At 36.6% G+C, this 16,839-nt stretch overlaps 1 protein-coding gene across 7 annotated transcripts in view; it reads right to left on the minus strand.

Annotated features, from left to right (window-relative positions):
• MYO9A (myosin IXA) overlaps positions 1–16,839 on the minus strand; it is a 286,549-nt gene that overhangs the window by 78,422 nt on the left and 191,288 nt on the right. For 4 of the 7 annotated variants that reach the window (XM_068554851.1, XM_068554866.1, XM_068554835.1 and 1 more), the window contains 5 exons: positions 15,956–16,105; positions 14,822–15,141; positions 12,928–14,532; positions 9,903–10,002; positions 9,172–9,387 (listed from right to left, as the gene is read on the minus strand). In XM_068554851.1, the coding sequence (XP_068410952.1) occupies positions 9,172–9,387; positions 9,903–10,002; positions 12,928–14,532; positions 14,822–15,141; positions 15,956–16,105 (2,391 nt within the window). The remainder of the gene's footprint in view (positions 1–9,171; positions 9,388–9,902; positions 10,003–12,927; positions 14,533–14,821; positions 15,142–15,955; positions 16,106–16,839) is intronic. The other 3 variants (XM_068554858.1, XM_068554884.1, XM_068554874.1) reach the window with 3 other exon arrangements.

Here is a 16,839-nt window from a genome sequence, read left to right on the forward strand (position 1 = left end):
GAGAACTGTACAGAGGTTCCTTAAAAAACTAAAAATAGAACTACCATATGACCCAGCAATCCTACTACTGGGCATATACCCTGAGAAAACCAGAATTCAAAAAGAGTCAAGTACCACAATGTTCACTGCAGCTCTATTTACAATAGCCAGGACATGGAAGCAACCTAAGTGTCCATCGACAGATGAATGGATAAAGAAGATGTGGCACATATATACAATGGAATATTACTCAGCATAAAAAGAAACGAAATTCAGTTATTTGTAGTGAGGTGGATGGACCTACAGACTGTCATACAGAGTGAAGTAAGTCAGAAAGAGAAAAAGAAATACCATATGCTAACAGATATATATGGAATCTAAAAAAAAAACATGGATCTGAAGAACCTAGGGGCAGGACAGGAATAAAGACGCAGATGTAGAGAATAGACTTGAGGACACAGGGAGGGGAAGGGTAAGCTGGGACGAAGTGAGAGAGTGACATGGACTTATATAATATCAAATGTAAAATAGCTAGCTAGTGGGAAGCAGCCGCATAGCATAGGGAGATCAGCTCGGTGCTTTGTGACCACCTAGAGGGGTGGGATAGGTAGGGTGGTGGGAGACGCAAGAGGGAGGAGATATGTGGATATATGTATATGTATAGCTGATTCACTTGGTTATAAAGCAGAAACTAACACACCATTGTAAAGCAATTATACTGCAATAGAGATGTTAAAAAAAAAAAAAAAAAGAATCCACCTGCCAATGCAGGTGACATGGGTTCTATCCCTGGTCCAGGAAGATCCCATGTGCCACGGAGCAACTAAGCTCGTGAGCGACAACTACCGAGCCTGTGCTCTAGAGCCCGTGAGCCACAACTACTGAGCCCGTGTGCTGCAACTACGGAAGCCCACGTGCCTAGAGCCTGTGCTCTGCAGCAAGAGAAGCCACCATTATGAGAAGCCCACACACTGCAACGAGGAGTAGCCCCCACTCGCCACAACTATAGAAAGCCCAAGTGCAGCAATGAAGACCCAATGCAGCCTAAAAAAAAGAAACAGCAGCTATCAAGATAATGAACAGTTAACCCTGAGAGAGCAAAAACTGGGTAGAAATGAAAGTAGAGTTGAATGAACTCATGAAAGAAATAAAAACACAGTAAAGGTCTTTGGTGGCGCAGTGGTTGGGAGTCCGCCTGCCAGTGCAGGGGATGGGGGTTCAGTCCCTGGTCCGGGAGGATCCCATGTGCCGCAGAGCAGCTGCGCCCGTGCAGCACAATGGTTGAGCCTGCGCTCTGAAGCCCGTGAGCCACAGCTGCCGAGCCCATGTGCCACAACTGCTGAGGCCCATGCGGCTGGAGCCTGTGCTCCGCGGCTGGAGAGGCCACTGTGGTGAGAGGCCCCTACTTGCTGTGACTGGAGAAGGCCAGCGCGCAGCAGCTAGGACACAGCAATCAATCAATCAATCAATCAATAAGAAAGTGAAATGAAGATTAACTTATGAGACGCCTAAGGGAGAAAAAGCACAAATGGAAAATTTAAAGGGGACAAAAGCAGGAAGATAATAAAAAAATATAAAATGATATAAAGAAACAAGCAAAAAGGGTCAGAGAGAAGGTAGTTGAAATGGACGATAGGAAAAGAAAAAAGCTTGTTTGTAATTGCAGTCCCTAAACAAGAAAAACAGAACAACAGAACACAATATTTAAAACTATCATCCAGGAAAACTTTTCAAAAATAAGGCAAGACCAGAATTTACACATTGACAGAGTCCTGCAGATATACAGGATAATTAATCTGTAATGATCGACTTAAAGACATATCTTAAACTTTAAATATAAAGAAGAAACTCTGAAGGCATGCAAGTAAAAACATCAAATAACTTATAAGGGCAAGAGATTTAGACTGGTAATAGACTTACCAACAGTAACAAATAAAGTAAGACAACAATAAAATAGCACTTTCAAAAAACTCAGAGAAAGAAAATATGAACCAAGGACTTTATATGTAGCCAAGATGTCCCTTCAAACATCAAGGCTATAGAAAGATCTTGGGGAATTCCATATTGATGGCCCTTCATAAGTAATCTACTAGGGGAAGAGCTTCATCCAACCAAGAGATAAACAGGGAAACATCTGCAAAATATTTGAAGTGATAATTTACTACATTTAATAATAGATCTAAGACAAAAACAAAGGTAGGGACTACAGTGAAAGAATCATATATAAAATTACATGTTCTGACAAAGTGGAAATAAAAGCCTAAAAAATAGGAGTAGAAGGGAACAGAGACTAGAATAATTCATCAACAGTTGTGTCACAATAGGTGAGAATTAATATTATTTATTTTAAAATGACTAATTAGAGTATAATTGGTTAAATTTAAAAATATTAAAGGCATTTTTAAAAGTTATATATAAAGGTAAACAATCAACAGAACAAGAACACAACCTCTCCTAAACATCAAAAGAAATTTTAAAAAATAAAAGATCAAAGAAAAGTAACATAAACACAGCAAATTTAACATAATAATAACAAAATTGTAAGAAAGAGTGGAGAATTAATCTATCAGTTACATCAATAAATATGGATAGATTTAACTCACCTATTAAGGGAAAAATTTTTTAATTTGGCTCACAAAGCAGGGACCAACTACACTGCACAAAAAAACACACCTCTAAACAAAAGGATCCAGAAAAGCTAAAACTAAAGGGGTGAGCAAAAGTATTCTAGGCAAGTGGAAATAATAAGAAAACAGAGGCTGTGATATTATTATTTATGTAGGATTCAAGCAAAAAACATGGAACCTGACAAAGGACACTTCTTAACACTAAAAGCCACAATTCACAATGAATAACAGGAGACGTTAACACATTCTGTGTAAGACAGATCAAAAATAATAAGGATATAGAAGGCAAACAACATAATTAATAAGGTAGAGCTTACAGATATATATTGAAATTTTATACTCTGAATAGAGAATATACCTTCTTATCAAATACACATTCAACAAATAACAAGTGTTGGCAAGGATGTGGATAAAAGGGAACCCTCGTTCACTGTTGGTGGAAATGTAAATTGGCATGGCCACTATGGAAAACAATATGGAGGTTCCTCAAAAAATTAAAAATAGAACTATGATATGATCCAGCAATTCCACTTCTGGGTATTTATCCAAAGGAAAAAAACCCCACTAATATAAGATATATGCACTCCAGTGTCCACTGAAGTATTATTTACAATAGGCAAGCTATAGAAGCAACCTAAGTGCCCATCAATAGATGACTGGATAAAAAAGATGTGGTACATATAAACAGTGGAATATTACTAAGCCATTAAAAAAATTAATTCTTGTCATTTGAGACAACATGTACGGATCTAGAGGGTATTACGCTAACTGAAATAAGTCAAAGACAAAAACTGCATGATCTCACTCATATGCGGAATTGAAAAAACAAAACAAACAAACTGAACAAAATGAAAACAGACTCATAGACACAGAGAACAAATGGGTGGTTGTCAGAAGGGACGGGGGTAGGAGAGGTGGGTGAAATACGTGTAGGGGATTAAGAGGTACAAACCTCCAGTTTAATAGTAAACAAGTCATGGGGATGTATATACAGCGTAAGGAATATGGTCAGTAATATTATAATAACTTTGTATGGGGGACAGATGGTTACGAGACTTATCATGGTGATCATTTCATAATGTATGCAAATGTCAAGTCATTATATAGTATATCCAAAAGTAACATAATATTGTACGTCAACTATATTTCAATTTAAAAAATGCACATGGTACATTCACAAAAACTGATCATATACTAAGTAACGAAGAAAATACCAGTAAATTTGATCAAATAGAAGCATCATAAAGTCTTTCATCAGAATACAATAAAACTAGAAACTAACAAAAATTATAAAACAAAAAAGGCTCTTCATCTGAAAACTCAAAAATTTTTATTAAACAAGTTTTGGGTAAAAAAAAGAAACTAAAATTACAGATTTTCTTAAAAAATAATAAATCCTTTACATATTAGAATAAACAAGATACATCTGAAGTGTGATCAGAGGAAAAACCATAGCCTTACAAACCTGTATCGATAAAAATAAATAAATGAATTAAATTAACCACTCAAAAGCTAGAAAAATAAGAAAGTAAACCAAAAAAAGCATAATAAAATAATAAAGGTAAAAGCAGAAGTCAGTGGAGAATGAAAAAAAAAAAAGTAGGTATGATAAATAAACCAAATCCTGTTACTTTGGAAAAAATTAACAAAATAGACAAACGACTAGGTAAGGGGAAAAAATCTACAAAATAAGAAATGACAAAAGGGAAATAACCATTGAAACAGAGAAGTTTTTAAAATCACGAGACTACCTTCCAGACCTCTAGGCAAATAAATATGAAAGTTAGCTGAAATGGAAAAAACCAGTTGCCAAAATTGCCCCCATTAGACAGAAAGCTTTAAAGACTAATTTTCCTAGAAGAAATAGAGGAACTTATAATAAAAGAATTATGTCACAAGAAAGTATCAACCCCAGATGGTTTCATAGGGAAATTCTACCAAATCAAACAGTGGAGAGTGGCAATGCTATGAACTGTCCCTGACTTTTGGGGGGAATAAAACACACATATTAATACTAAGTGTATGGAGTTTCCTGGTGACCTAGTGGTTAGGATTCTGGGCTTTCACTGCTGTGGCCGGGGGGTTCAATCCCTATTCAGGGAACTGAGATCCTGCAAGCCACGCGGTGCAGCCAAAAAAAAAAAAAATCAATAAAAAACCGAGAACAAAACTGAAAACCAGAAAGACCTAACAGGCTTGAAGAAATTAAACAAAATCAAATAGAAAACAGTGTATTAAAAAATAAGTAAACACCAAGTGTATTCAATAGTGTGGCTGCTGTCCTGGGGCCACCAATCTAAACTTTTTATGTCATAAACTTTGTTCAATTCAGCTGGTTTTCCAACTTGTAAGACCCTCAAACTCACCAGCCTAGGCCCTAAAATCCTATAAATATCCTTTCCTGACTTCCCCTTTCTGAGAAATTACTAAGGCCTAGTCAAGGTGGATTTTTCCCTTACTGTAAAATAAGCTAATAAATTTAGCCTTGATAAATGGGTTTTTTCTGGCAGTTTTTTGTGGAGTGGACAGTAAAGAGAAGAAAATTCAACACGGATAAGGATTGAAGAGTATCTCAGAGAAAAACAAACAGAATTAGGAATATAAGAAGTATAGGAGTTTTGGGGGGAAATGAAAAACTTAGTTTTAGCATACTGGAGATAAAGTCAACAAATTCTGGAGAGCTATTTGGGAGTCATACCCATGGAGATGATTGCTTTAAGTCTAGCGAACAGTAGAAGAAACTATACAGAGAAAACTGTTACCTATACCAATCCTACAAATAAGGGATAGAAATGATTTTATTAACTCATTCACCATCCAGATGATTCAGAGACTAAAAAACGATATGAAAGCCACCTTAAAAATACTGCTTAGCAGTAATATTCCATTGTATATATGTGCCACATCTTCTTTATCCATTCATCTCTCGATGGACATTTAGGTTGCCTCCATGTCCTGGCTATTGTAAATAGAGCTGCAATGAACATTGTGGTACATGTCTCTTTTTGAATTATGGTTTTCTCAGGGTATATGCCCAGTAATGCAATATCTGGGTCATATGGTAGTTCTATTTTTAGTTTTTTAGGGAACCTCCATACTGTTCTCCATAGTGGCTGTATCAATTTACATTCCTACCAATAGTGCAAGAGGGTTCCCTTTTCTCCACACCCTCTCCAGCATTTATTGTTTGTAGATTTTTTTGATGATGGCCATTCTAAACAGTGTGAGGTGATACCTCATTGTGGTTTTGATTTGCATTTCTCTAATTAGTGATGTTGACATTCTTTTCATGTATTTGTTGGTCATCTGTATGTCTTCTTTGAAGAAATGTCTATTTAGGTCTTCTGCCCATTTTTGGATTGGGTTGTTTGTTTTTGTGATATTGAGCTGCATGAGCTGCTTGTATATTCTGGAGATACATGTACCACAATGTTCATTGCAGCACTATTTACAATAGCCAGGACATGGAAGCAACCTAAATGTCCACCAACAGATGAATGGATAAAGAAAATGTGGCACATATATACAATGGAATATTACTCAGCCATAAAAAGAAATGAAATTGAGTTATTTGTAGTGAGGTGGATGGACCTAGAGTCTGTCATACAGAGTGAAGTCAGAGAAACAAATATCGTATGCTAACACATATATATGGAATCTAAAAAGAAAAAAAAAATGGTTCTGAAGAACCTAGGGGCAGGACAGGAATAAAGACGCAGATGTAGAGAATGGACTTGAGGACATGGGGAGAGGGAAGGGTAAGCTGGGACAAAGTGAGAGAGTGGCATGGACATACAGACACTACCAAATGTAAAACAGATAGCTAGTGGGAAGCAGCCACATGGCACAGGGAGATCAGCTCGGTGCTTTGTGTCCACCTAGAGGGGTGGGATAGGGAGGGTGGGAGGGAGACACAAGAGGGAGGAGATATGGGGATATATGTATATGTATAGCTGATTCACTTTGTTATACAGCAGAAACTAACACACCATTGTAAAGCAATTATACTTCAATAAAGATGTTAAAAAAATAAAATAAAACATGGTAGGTATAAAAACTAAGTGAAAGCAGCATACAGAGACTAAACAGTTATTCAAGTGGCAGAGTTAAAAGTAGGAAGTTTAAAAAAAACACTAAAGTCATACGGAGGGAAACTACTACTCTCACCTCAACTCCTCCACAGCAGGTAACAACTAATTAAAAATTCACCAGCTCAGGAGGTAATGCTTATCAAATCCCCTTCAGGTAATTCATTTCTAACTGTCTTTATCTCATTAGATCAGTTATTTCACAACTGGAAAGGTCAGTGGATGGCTTCCTCAAAGACTGACACACTTCTTAGCAAATGTCAGTTATTAAATCACTTTGTCCAGAGAAAAAACAAAAACTATCCAGTTTTTTAAAAAATCATGTGCCCAGAAAATCAAGCCCATTTAAAATCCTGAAGATATGTGGATTTTGAGAATTCAGTAGCTTCCATTTAGAAACAATTAGACTTCATTTTTCACAATATCAGATAACATTAGAACATGGCATATTTTCAAGATAAACAAACAGAAACACACTTTAAAACTGTCCCTACCCTTCCCACCCCCAACCCCAGTAAGTATCTATCAGCATATTCTAAAAAGCAAAGCTTCTTCATGCAAGTGTTCACCAGAAACAACCACCACCACCTATTCCTAAAATAGCTAGTGATGAAACAGAAGGACAGTGAGAAAGCTGGAGAGGTGACTAACACACTGTGCAGGAGGGTGCTCTACAACTACTGGCATGCAGTGACTGTCAAGCAGGTGAACAGAATCACAGGCAGAGACTACCAGCTAGAACCCTTAAAGGGGCTGAATGCTCCGAGCAGAAAGCCCAACTTCCTGGTTCATCTCAGTAATTCTCAGAAAGAATTCTACCACCAAAAGGACTAAGGTTTGTAACAAAGGAAACTCTCAGGAACAAAACAGCAATTATAAGTGCTAAATTCTTCAACAAATGAAAAATCTGTGTACACTCTGGAGAATAATTTAAGCATGTTCCCTATTTACACTAAAAATATACAGCAGTGCTTTTCATTAAAATTAGTTTGCTCCATTACATAATTTCATCTTTAACAACTAAGCATATGATAGAGTATATTTCATTATAACTCAAAAATAGGGCACCTCCAAAGTGGAGTTATTTTATCCTACACTGAAGAGAACGCTTTGGTTCTAATTATATATATCAATGGATATACAGGCTGCAACTTTTACAGTCCTAGAGTTTGGCTCAGGGTAATGACTCATTTGTCTAATTAGAGAACTGGTCATGCATTTTTCTGTTTTTGTTGTTGTTTTTATTTTTTCTTTCTTAGAATATCAGGATTACCATTTAAAAACTGGGTCCATCTCCAATAAAAGATAAAGACAATGAGAATATTATGGAACTTAGCAAAAATTTTAATTAACTAGGTCTTTGGAACAATCAAACAGCTTTTAAAACAGTTCAAAGATAAAATATTTAATGAGTCAAAAGAAGACCATCCTAAAATGTTTCTCCCATAATGAACAGATACTAAAGAAAAACATTAGAGATCCAACTTAATTAAGGATATGCACGGAAATAAAATGCATATCATTCCACCTCCTCAGTGATAATGTTTTAGTACATAATAGACATACAGGGTACTCATATTGTATTTTCCAGGACAATTCCAAAATCAAACACTTTATACCCATAAATACATTTGTACTTATCAAACTACATATGCCTAATTTGGGTTGAGATATGATAATAGTTATTTTCTTAATGCAGCTTTATTAAAACATAACTCCAATGTTGTAATTTGTGATTAAGACAAATTCACATTATCTATAGCCTTTTAGTTGGCTGGGTTGGCCCAGGCCAGGGAGACATTTTTGGCATTGCTTATTAAATTTTTAAAAATTCATGTTTATTTTCTATTACTAAAAAATGCAGAGGGGAAGCAAGTTTAAAGCCAAAAAGAAAAGAAAAGAAAAGAGAATACCATTTCAGTTAAAAGCTACTGGATTATTTTTTATATACCCTATTCACTAGACCACAGAGGGATCAAGAAACTATGACCAGCAGGTCAAATACAGCCCATTGCCTGTTTTTGTAAATAGTGTTATTGGAACACAGCCAAGTGCCTTTGTTTACTTATTGCCTATGGCTGTTTCCACTCTACAGTAACAGAGTTAAGCAGTTCCAACAGAGACTGTATAACCCACAAAGTCTAAAACATTTACTATCTGGCCCTTTACAAAAAAAAATTTTGAGGCTCCCTGCTCTAGACCTTTTAAGATATAACACAGAAAACTCCTACATTAGTGCTAAGTTAAATAACTTTAATATTTTTTGCCTAATTTATGATTTGACATATACTGTTAAAGTGCCCTTTATCCAAGTCCTATTAAATTAAGGTTTAGCTTTAGTTGCTTTGTTCACTGAGGTTTCCCATGTACAAACCGTTATACGGAGAAGAAGCTGTGAAGGTTAGCTTTAGATTAGCAAAGACTATTCCCATCAGATTTGCTTGTTGCCTATTTTTCTTATATTGCTGTAAAATTACCATTTCGGAGTCACTGTGAGAGGCCTGACCCAGGCCGGGTGCAGGCCCTAGCTCAGAGTGAGAAGCTTGGTCAAGGGAGAGAAGGGGCTCAATAATGTCATCGTAATCATCTTCCTCTGTATCCCCCTCCCCATCGGCAAAAGTACCTCTAGTCAAGAAATCGGAGCGCGTCCGCGCCATTCGAGCTTTCTTTTTATGGGCCGGTCTGGCAACCTGCTTGACCAAATGATAAAACAAATAACACAACAATGTTTTGTTTTGGTTTTTGGGAGACGATGCCAATGAAAGACATCAGAGAGCTCATGAATTTCTTGAAACATCCCCTCCACCCCTGTGCCCTTTCCACTAGAAGTGACAGCGATAACCAAAAGCAATCCATATTCATTACTCTGGACAAAGAATAAGAATGGAAGCTAAATCTATACTGTTCTTCTCCATAGCCAAGGAAGTCATCTTTCACTGCCATAATGAGTCACCAAAGTCACCTGCATAAATTGCCTTCTTTTCCTCAGCAACTTCTCTTTTGTAAATATAATCTGGATTTTTAGGCACCCTTCCCTGCCTGAAGTACTCCTCTCTAAGTATAACAGACTTAACTCATGGCTTCTTTCTCTATAAACACTTGGGAGTAAATGAGTAGATGAGGTGCTCTACCTACAAGAATAATAATTTCCAAAACAGCGTGCACCTATTTTGCATAGAAGATAAATAAAACAAAAGTCAATAGTTACCTCTCTTTGGCCCGGCCCAGTTAACTTCACAGGTTTCGAAGCTGGTTCATCTTGTTTATGGAGTTGAGGATTTCCACTGTTTAAGGCTTCCTTGGTGACACTTAGGATAAAACAACAGGATTACATTTCAATTCCTAGCAGATATCTCATGGCAGCAGTCTTAAAAGTATAGCATGAAATATAGTCTAACAAGTCAGGTCAAAGAAATAGATTTGTTAATGAGAAAGGGAAAATACCAAATCCTCAAATCTTTAGAATCAGTCTCAGAAGAAGGGGCCTTTAATCATTATAAAATACCTGATAAGTAGCCACCCAGTGATAAGGACCTCATTACTTTGTTTTATACTGAGATGGTCCTATTGATAAGCAAATTTTCATTCTGAAATCTCTCTGAAGCTTTCATCTGTGGTCTTAGTTTAAAATTTTTAGAATAAAATCAACACTGGCAGAATAAGAAATTGTTATCAAGCTAAGAGAAGTATGCCCCAAACCATAAAGATGGTATAGTGTTAGTCTGTGAAAATTTAATTCTGCTTGAATAACCAAATGATATGGCTGCTTTATCATTAAATTCTCTCTACAAATGAATGTCTGTGTCTGATGAAAATCTGAACAGAACCTGTACTTTTATGGCCCCAATTATCTATATTAACTCAAAACCATGAGTCTTAAAATTTATCAACAGGACTGTAAACTCACTGAAAATCATATCTTACCTTCTAGCATACTGCTGGGTTTAAAGTAGACACTAACTTATAATACCATTTGGCAGAGTAATTGCCCTTGCATTCAAAATCTTCCACTTAATTTTATAAATGAAGGCCTAGGTTATCTTGTCCTTTGCCCTATGCAATAATCCCTAAACAACGCTAATTAGATGTCAATCTTTCTGATAGCTAAAAGCTTCTCAGAGATCTCCCTTCTGACCAGTGTACAATCAAGTCCAGCAATCTTCGGTTGTCCTGAATAATCCTTTTGGTTATTAAAAATCTCTCTTGCCACAGTTGAGCCATTTACCCTCGATTTGTTCTCCAAAAGAGAAACAATTAATAGGACCTTTGATAGCACCTGACCACCCTAACTAACTTTTAAACTCACAGCATTTTCTCTAAGTTTCTCCATGATTTCTTTTTTGTTCTCCCTTACTAACTAGCTGAAGACTACGATGTACTTATCACCACTATGGCACAGAAAGGACACTAATCTAATGTTACTTCCTAATCATTACATCCAATGCTGATTTCTAAACAGGAAACTCAAATTCTGGTCTCAGCTGTTTCTCTAAATATGTGACCTTATACAAGTCATTTCACCTCCACGGGCACCAGTGACCTCATCTTATAATAATGTGGGAACTGGACTAGATATTATAACTTAGAAACACTAACATATATGATTCTATAAAATGCTAATGTTTCTAGTATTACTTATAGAACAAGAGAAGATGTGAAGTATGAATTTTACTTAACTTTTCACACAAACAATCTAATATATAATCATTTTGAGGATAAATAGATATTAATAAGGTAAAGCAAACTAGGTCAAGTAGCTATAAGACTTTATCTTGGCAAAATGATAAAAGGAATAATTCACAAGAATGATTAATGTTTTTGAAATCTGTAAGTCTTCTACAAAACAGATTCATGGATGTAACAACTATGCACATACACACACACACACACACACATGCACACCCCTCACATAACTAAAATTAATCAGAATGACAGAAAATAATGTTTTTAACATTCTCTGGTGGGCTTATATGCTACACAGAGTCTGAACTTCTGGGCAATCTCTAGGTTAATGCACAGCACTAGGATCTCACGTTGTCATGTAGTCCAACTGCATTTCATACTCCTCTATAAAAATTCTTAGTGGAAAAATAAAGTATCAATGATCTCTTGCCCATATTTACAAAGAGTTTCTATGAAATCTGTAATTTTAAAGACTGACAGAGTTAAAAGTTGAGGTTATGATGAGAAAAAGTTATTTTCAGAGTTAACATGAAATTTAACTTTTTTAGCCCTAAGACATAGCCCTCCTTTCATTTAAACAGTGATATTCTCCCACAAGAACAGAAAGAATTCACTGTATACATAGCCTTAATATAAATATCTTAAATTTTATCAAATTTGTTTTCATGTACCACTTAAGAAATGCTTTCTCACAGCTACCACTACTTAAGACAACTTAAAAGAATAAAGAACTTCCACTTATGTGAGGTATTTAAAGTAGTCAAAGGGAATTCCCTGGCGGTCCAATGATTAGGACTCCATGCTTTCACTGCCAAGGGCCCAGGTTCAATCCCTGGTTGGGGAACTAAGATCTCACAAGCCGCAGAGACAAAAATAAAAATAAAAAAATACATACAGTAGTCATATTTTTAGAAACAGAAAGTAGAATGGTGGTTGCCAGGGGCTGGGGGTAAGGGGAAAAGGGGGGCTGCTTTCAATGGGTAATTGAGTTTGTTTTGCAAGATGAAAAAGCTCTAGAGATCTGTTGCACAACAATGTGCATATAGTTAACGCAACTGAACTGTACACTTTAAAATGGTTAAGATGGTAAATTTTATGTGGTTTTTATCCCCCCCCCCCCCCAAAAAAAAGTACAAAGAACTTAATGCAGACCATAAATAGGCCAACAGCTGTGACAAAGCACATTAACTTTAAAGCCTGATACTAACGAGCTTGGACTGCTACACCTAACAGCTCTAGGGCAACCAGCAATTGCTGACTGCCTACTAAGTTTCCAGGCACTGTTTCCACAGCCCTTCACAAATGCTTTCTCACTTAATGGGGAGGAACCAAAAACCCTGCTATCTGTGCTTAGTCAAAGACTCCTAGGGTATAATTATATCCAATTTCAGGTGGCTGGTGGAGTCAACAATTAGGAAATTTTTTTACACACAGCAAATGGCTAATTTGAGTAGCACCCATACAAACAGCTGAGGCAGATCAAGGCATCCTAATGAAAATTCCAAAAAGCTTCCCATTTATACATAAAAATAAATAAAGACTTCACTTACAGGGAACTACTCATATTTTCCTTTGGCGTGAAGAAAATGGCCCTAGTAGTTCCATCTCTGAAAGGGTCATCAGATTTGTAGCTACAAGGCTGAGTTGGCCTAAGGTGTTCTCTTTTTGAAATGCGATTATTAGAGAGTTTACAGGCTACATTCAGTTGGGTGGACATTCTGTCTGTCTTGGATAATTCCTTAACAGCACTAGATTGGCATGGGCCTCCTTTTCTTTCAAAGAACAGAGTGACAGGTCGGTCCTTCCAGGGTAAGTGAGCAGAGGGACTGTCTTTTGGGGCAAGAGCAGCATCTTTTACAGTTACTGATGGAGTCCCAACTACACTGGGTTCGTCCTTATTTGGGGTATTCAGGATGAGGAGAGAGGATGGCCTCTCTATTCTTTGCTTTGACTGATGGAAAGATGGTACCAGAAAAGTCTCCCCAGTTCTTGGCTTTTCAATTGTCTTAAAGGCTTTACGCTCCTTTTCTAAAATATCTGTTTGCTGGCGAATCTGTTCCATCATCTCTTTTTCATTCTGCTGCTGCAATTGCTTTTGCCTTTCTTCCTTCTCAGTGTTTAGCTTTTCTAACTTCTTAAGCACAATATTGGAAGAATCTGTATTCAAAGAAGCAACAACTTGATTTTCCCCTGGGAAGTGGTACTTTCTGGCTTCCCTGTTGATATCCAAAGTAAGAGATGGAAGTGTTTCTTCACTTTCCAATAGTTTGTTTCTCTGGACACTTGTGTCTAGCTGAGACCTTGTTTTCAGTGGGTCTTGTTGGGGAATATAAAAAAATGTAGGCAGACTATTTGAAATAAAGGAGTCTCTCAGCTGTGGTTTACAGGTTATAGATTCAGAACTGCAAACCAGTTTTTCCTTCATAGCCCCATTCTTTAAATGCACTGAGTCAGAAGGTGCCCTCTTTTGAATCAATGTATAGTTAGTCTCACTTGAGGTACTGAGGGCATTGTCCTGTGAATCAAAATTTGGACTGCTAGGTATCTTAGGTGACAGAAACGGCACATCTCCTTCATCTAGAATTATGGGCTCTAGTTTGCTCTTTTGGCTTTCCTCACAGCTCAGAAGTTCCAAGCTTCCTTGAGAGCTTTCACTATCAGGTGTACCCTGTAAAGACTGAAGGCCCTCAGGCATCAGTTCTGTAGACCACCTACGTTCTTCTGAAGGAGACACACCACCAAGAGAACGGACTTTCAGCAATTCTAAACTAAATATAGCTTGCTCTAGTTCTCTCATTCTCCGACTTTCTCTTTTGGCCCGACCCACTTTTTTCTGGTGGAGATCTTCCAAGGACTTGGGTCTCTCTCTTACAGTCACATCTCCCTGCAAGTCCATACCACTTCGACTTCTGGCTCTCTCCTGTCGCTTGTTTGGGGACTCGTTCAAGCAGTCCTTTGAACTTTCATGACTAATTCGATTACTCTCTATCACAGATTTACATTCCTCTATGGCTTTTACTCTGTTGTCAAATGAACAATCCTCCCATTCTGAAGGGTCTGAACCGTGAATTTCCAGAGTTCCATATGGCTTGATATTTGCCAATCCAAGTTTTAGTTTTGTTTTTTTTAGTCTTTGTTCTTTTAAAGCTTTAAATCTATATCAAAACAGGAAAAAAAAAAAATAGGCTAGAGATATCTCTTGGTTACCACTGGAGAGAATACATTTATTGAGAATTTTTTAAAAAGTGGAAAGTCTCAAAAATTTTCTTTTTATAATATTAAGTATTTCTTAAACTAACTTGGATGCACATTTCACAATTCTATTTCTAGTGGAGGAGACAAACTGAGATAACCAATTCTAACTCAAGTTAGGCAAATGTTAGAGCAGACATATAAGAAGTACTTGACAAGTGAGGAGTTAATTATTATAGCAAAAAAGATTACCTTTGTCTTGCTCTGAATCCTCTACATAGTGATTGCAAAAGGATAATTTTGTTCCTTTGTTCTTGATACCTCTTACTTTCCCTGTAGCCTTTCCATCTCGCCTGTATGCAAATAGCAGCCATGTGCCTCCGCCTATAGTGCTCCCTCCATTTCTGCTGGATGACGATGGCTGCAGTCCGGAGCTCCAAATACCGCTGCCTCTCTAAGTAAGCACGCCAGGAAGCTTGAAGAAGAGTGGCTGCACTAGCCATAACTAAAGCATCCTGCTGCACAGCTGCATCTCTGACCTGCTTCTGATTTAGGTAATTCCTCCAGAATCGCTGTGGGGAAGACAAAATAATAAAAACTGTTGTCATATCTTATAACACATTCTCACAGAAATTTCTTATGTCATAACTAGAGGTTAAGTGGCTAAACAGCTAAACTGTGGGTGGTTAAAGTAAAAAAAGTTCCCTTTTCCAGATATGCCTGGCTAAAATAACTATTTTAGATAATATAACCTCAATGAAGTTAATTATACAACTTAAAGTAATTTAAAACTTTTTGATGCTTTCATGCCCTACAAATTAATTTTAACAAATTACATTATATTCTCACCTACAATTTGCCAGTACTAATGGGTTTAACGTCAATGTGTATACACTGCAAAGATTAAGATATTAAAGATTTTCTTGTACAAACAGTAAAGATCCTGTGGAAAACAGCCATCATATAAATCAATGAGGGAGAAAATAAAAGATAAATGTAAAATATGATACCTTTCATCCAAAATGAATACATAACAACAACAATGTACATATAATTCTCAAATATCACTCAGAAAACTAAAAATAACTTGCCAACAAAAATTAAGGCACATAACTCCTTTGCCCCTAATCATACCTCGCAAGACATTATAACTATAAATTCAATTTAATTTCAATTGAACTCCATTAATATTTATTAAAAGTCTATTATTATATGCCAGGTAATCTGTTGGATGCTGTGAACATTTAACAAATGAGTAGGACACATTCTCGCCACTGAAGAAATTTACATTCTTACTTAAATGTTTCACAGTAAAACAGTTCTAGTTACTAAAACACAGGCTAAATAAACCAGCCAATTTCATGCAAAGACTCTTTTGTTTCCTACCTGGATGATAACGGATGCCTGTCTCAGATGGAGGAAATGCTGCCTACACAGCAAGGCCCTGAACCATCGCTGCAACAATATGATTCTGCGGAGCACCTCTTGGTGAAGCAGATCTTGGAGGTGTTGTCGTTCCTGCTCCTTTAGGAATACCTACCAGAAGGAAAAAAGATGAAGCATACAGCTTAAGAAGAAATGAGAAATTTATTTCATGCATCATTGTTCCTATGGTAAGCTTTTTTAGAGAAGAACAGACACAGTGGCAGACAGGTACAAGCGGTACTGATAAATATTTCCATCAACTTAGCCAAAGTAGTCATTCTCAAACTGGAAAGGAGGCATTAGAATATAGAAGGGGAACTGGAAAGGTGAACATCACTACAAAAATCCCAGTGCCAGAGACTGTGATACATTATTCCCTTGGGAACTTCACCATTAGGAGCCAATGTAGTACTGGTAATATTAATATGTCATATTTTTCAAGGACGTTGGAGTGGGGGAAAAAAAAAGATGACAACCATAGATTTTAAAGTTTGATCATAATATGAATAAACCAATAATGATAGTCTTTTTGAAACCCAGTATGCGTCAAAGGCTTCTTGCTGCCCAAAGCTATTCATCAGTTTACTTATTTACTCCTTCATTCTATTATAAATCTTTAGGAATTCAGGGGGATACAAAGATAACTTAGACATAGTCCGTTTGGAAACAGGATTTACACTTCAACATTAAGAGCAGGTAGATATGAAAAACTGTATATATTTAAGGTGTACAATGTGATGTTTTGATGTATGTATAAACATTTTGAAATGACTACCACAATCTAATTAACACATCCATCACTTCCCATTTTTGTCAAAAATTTAAAAATATTCTTAGAAAGTACA

The sequence above is a fragment of the Eschrichtius robustus genome, chromosome 1 (assembly GCF_028021215.1).
Source record: "Eschrichtius robustus isolate mEscRob2 chromosome 1, mEscRob2.pri, whole genome shotgun sequence".
NCBI classification, from domain to species: domain Eukaryota; kingdom Metazoa; phylum Chordata; class Mammalia; order Artiodactyla; family Eschrichtiidae; genus Eschrichtius; species Eschrichtius robustus.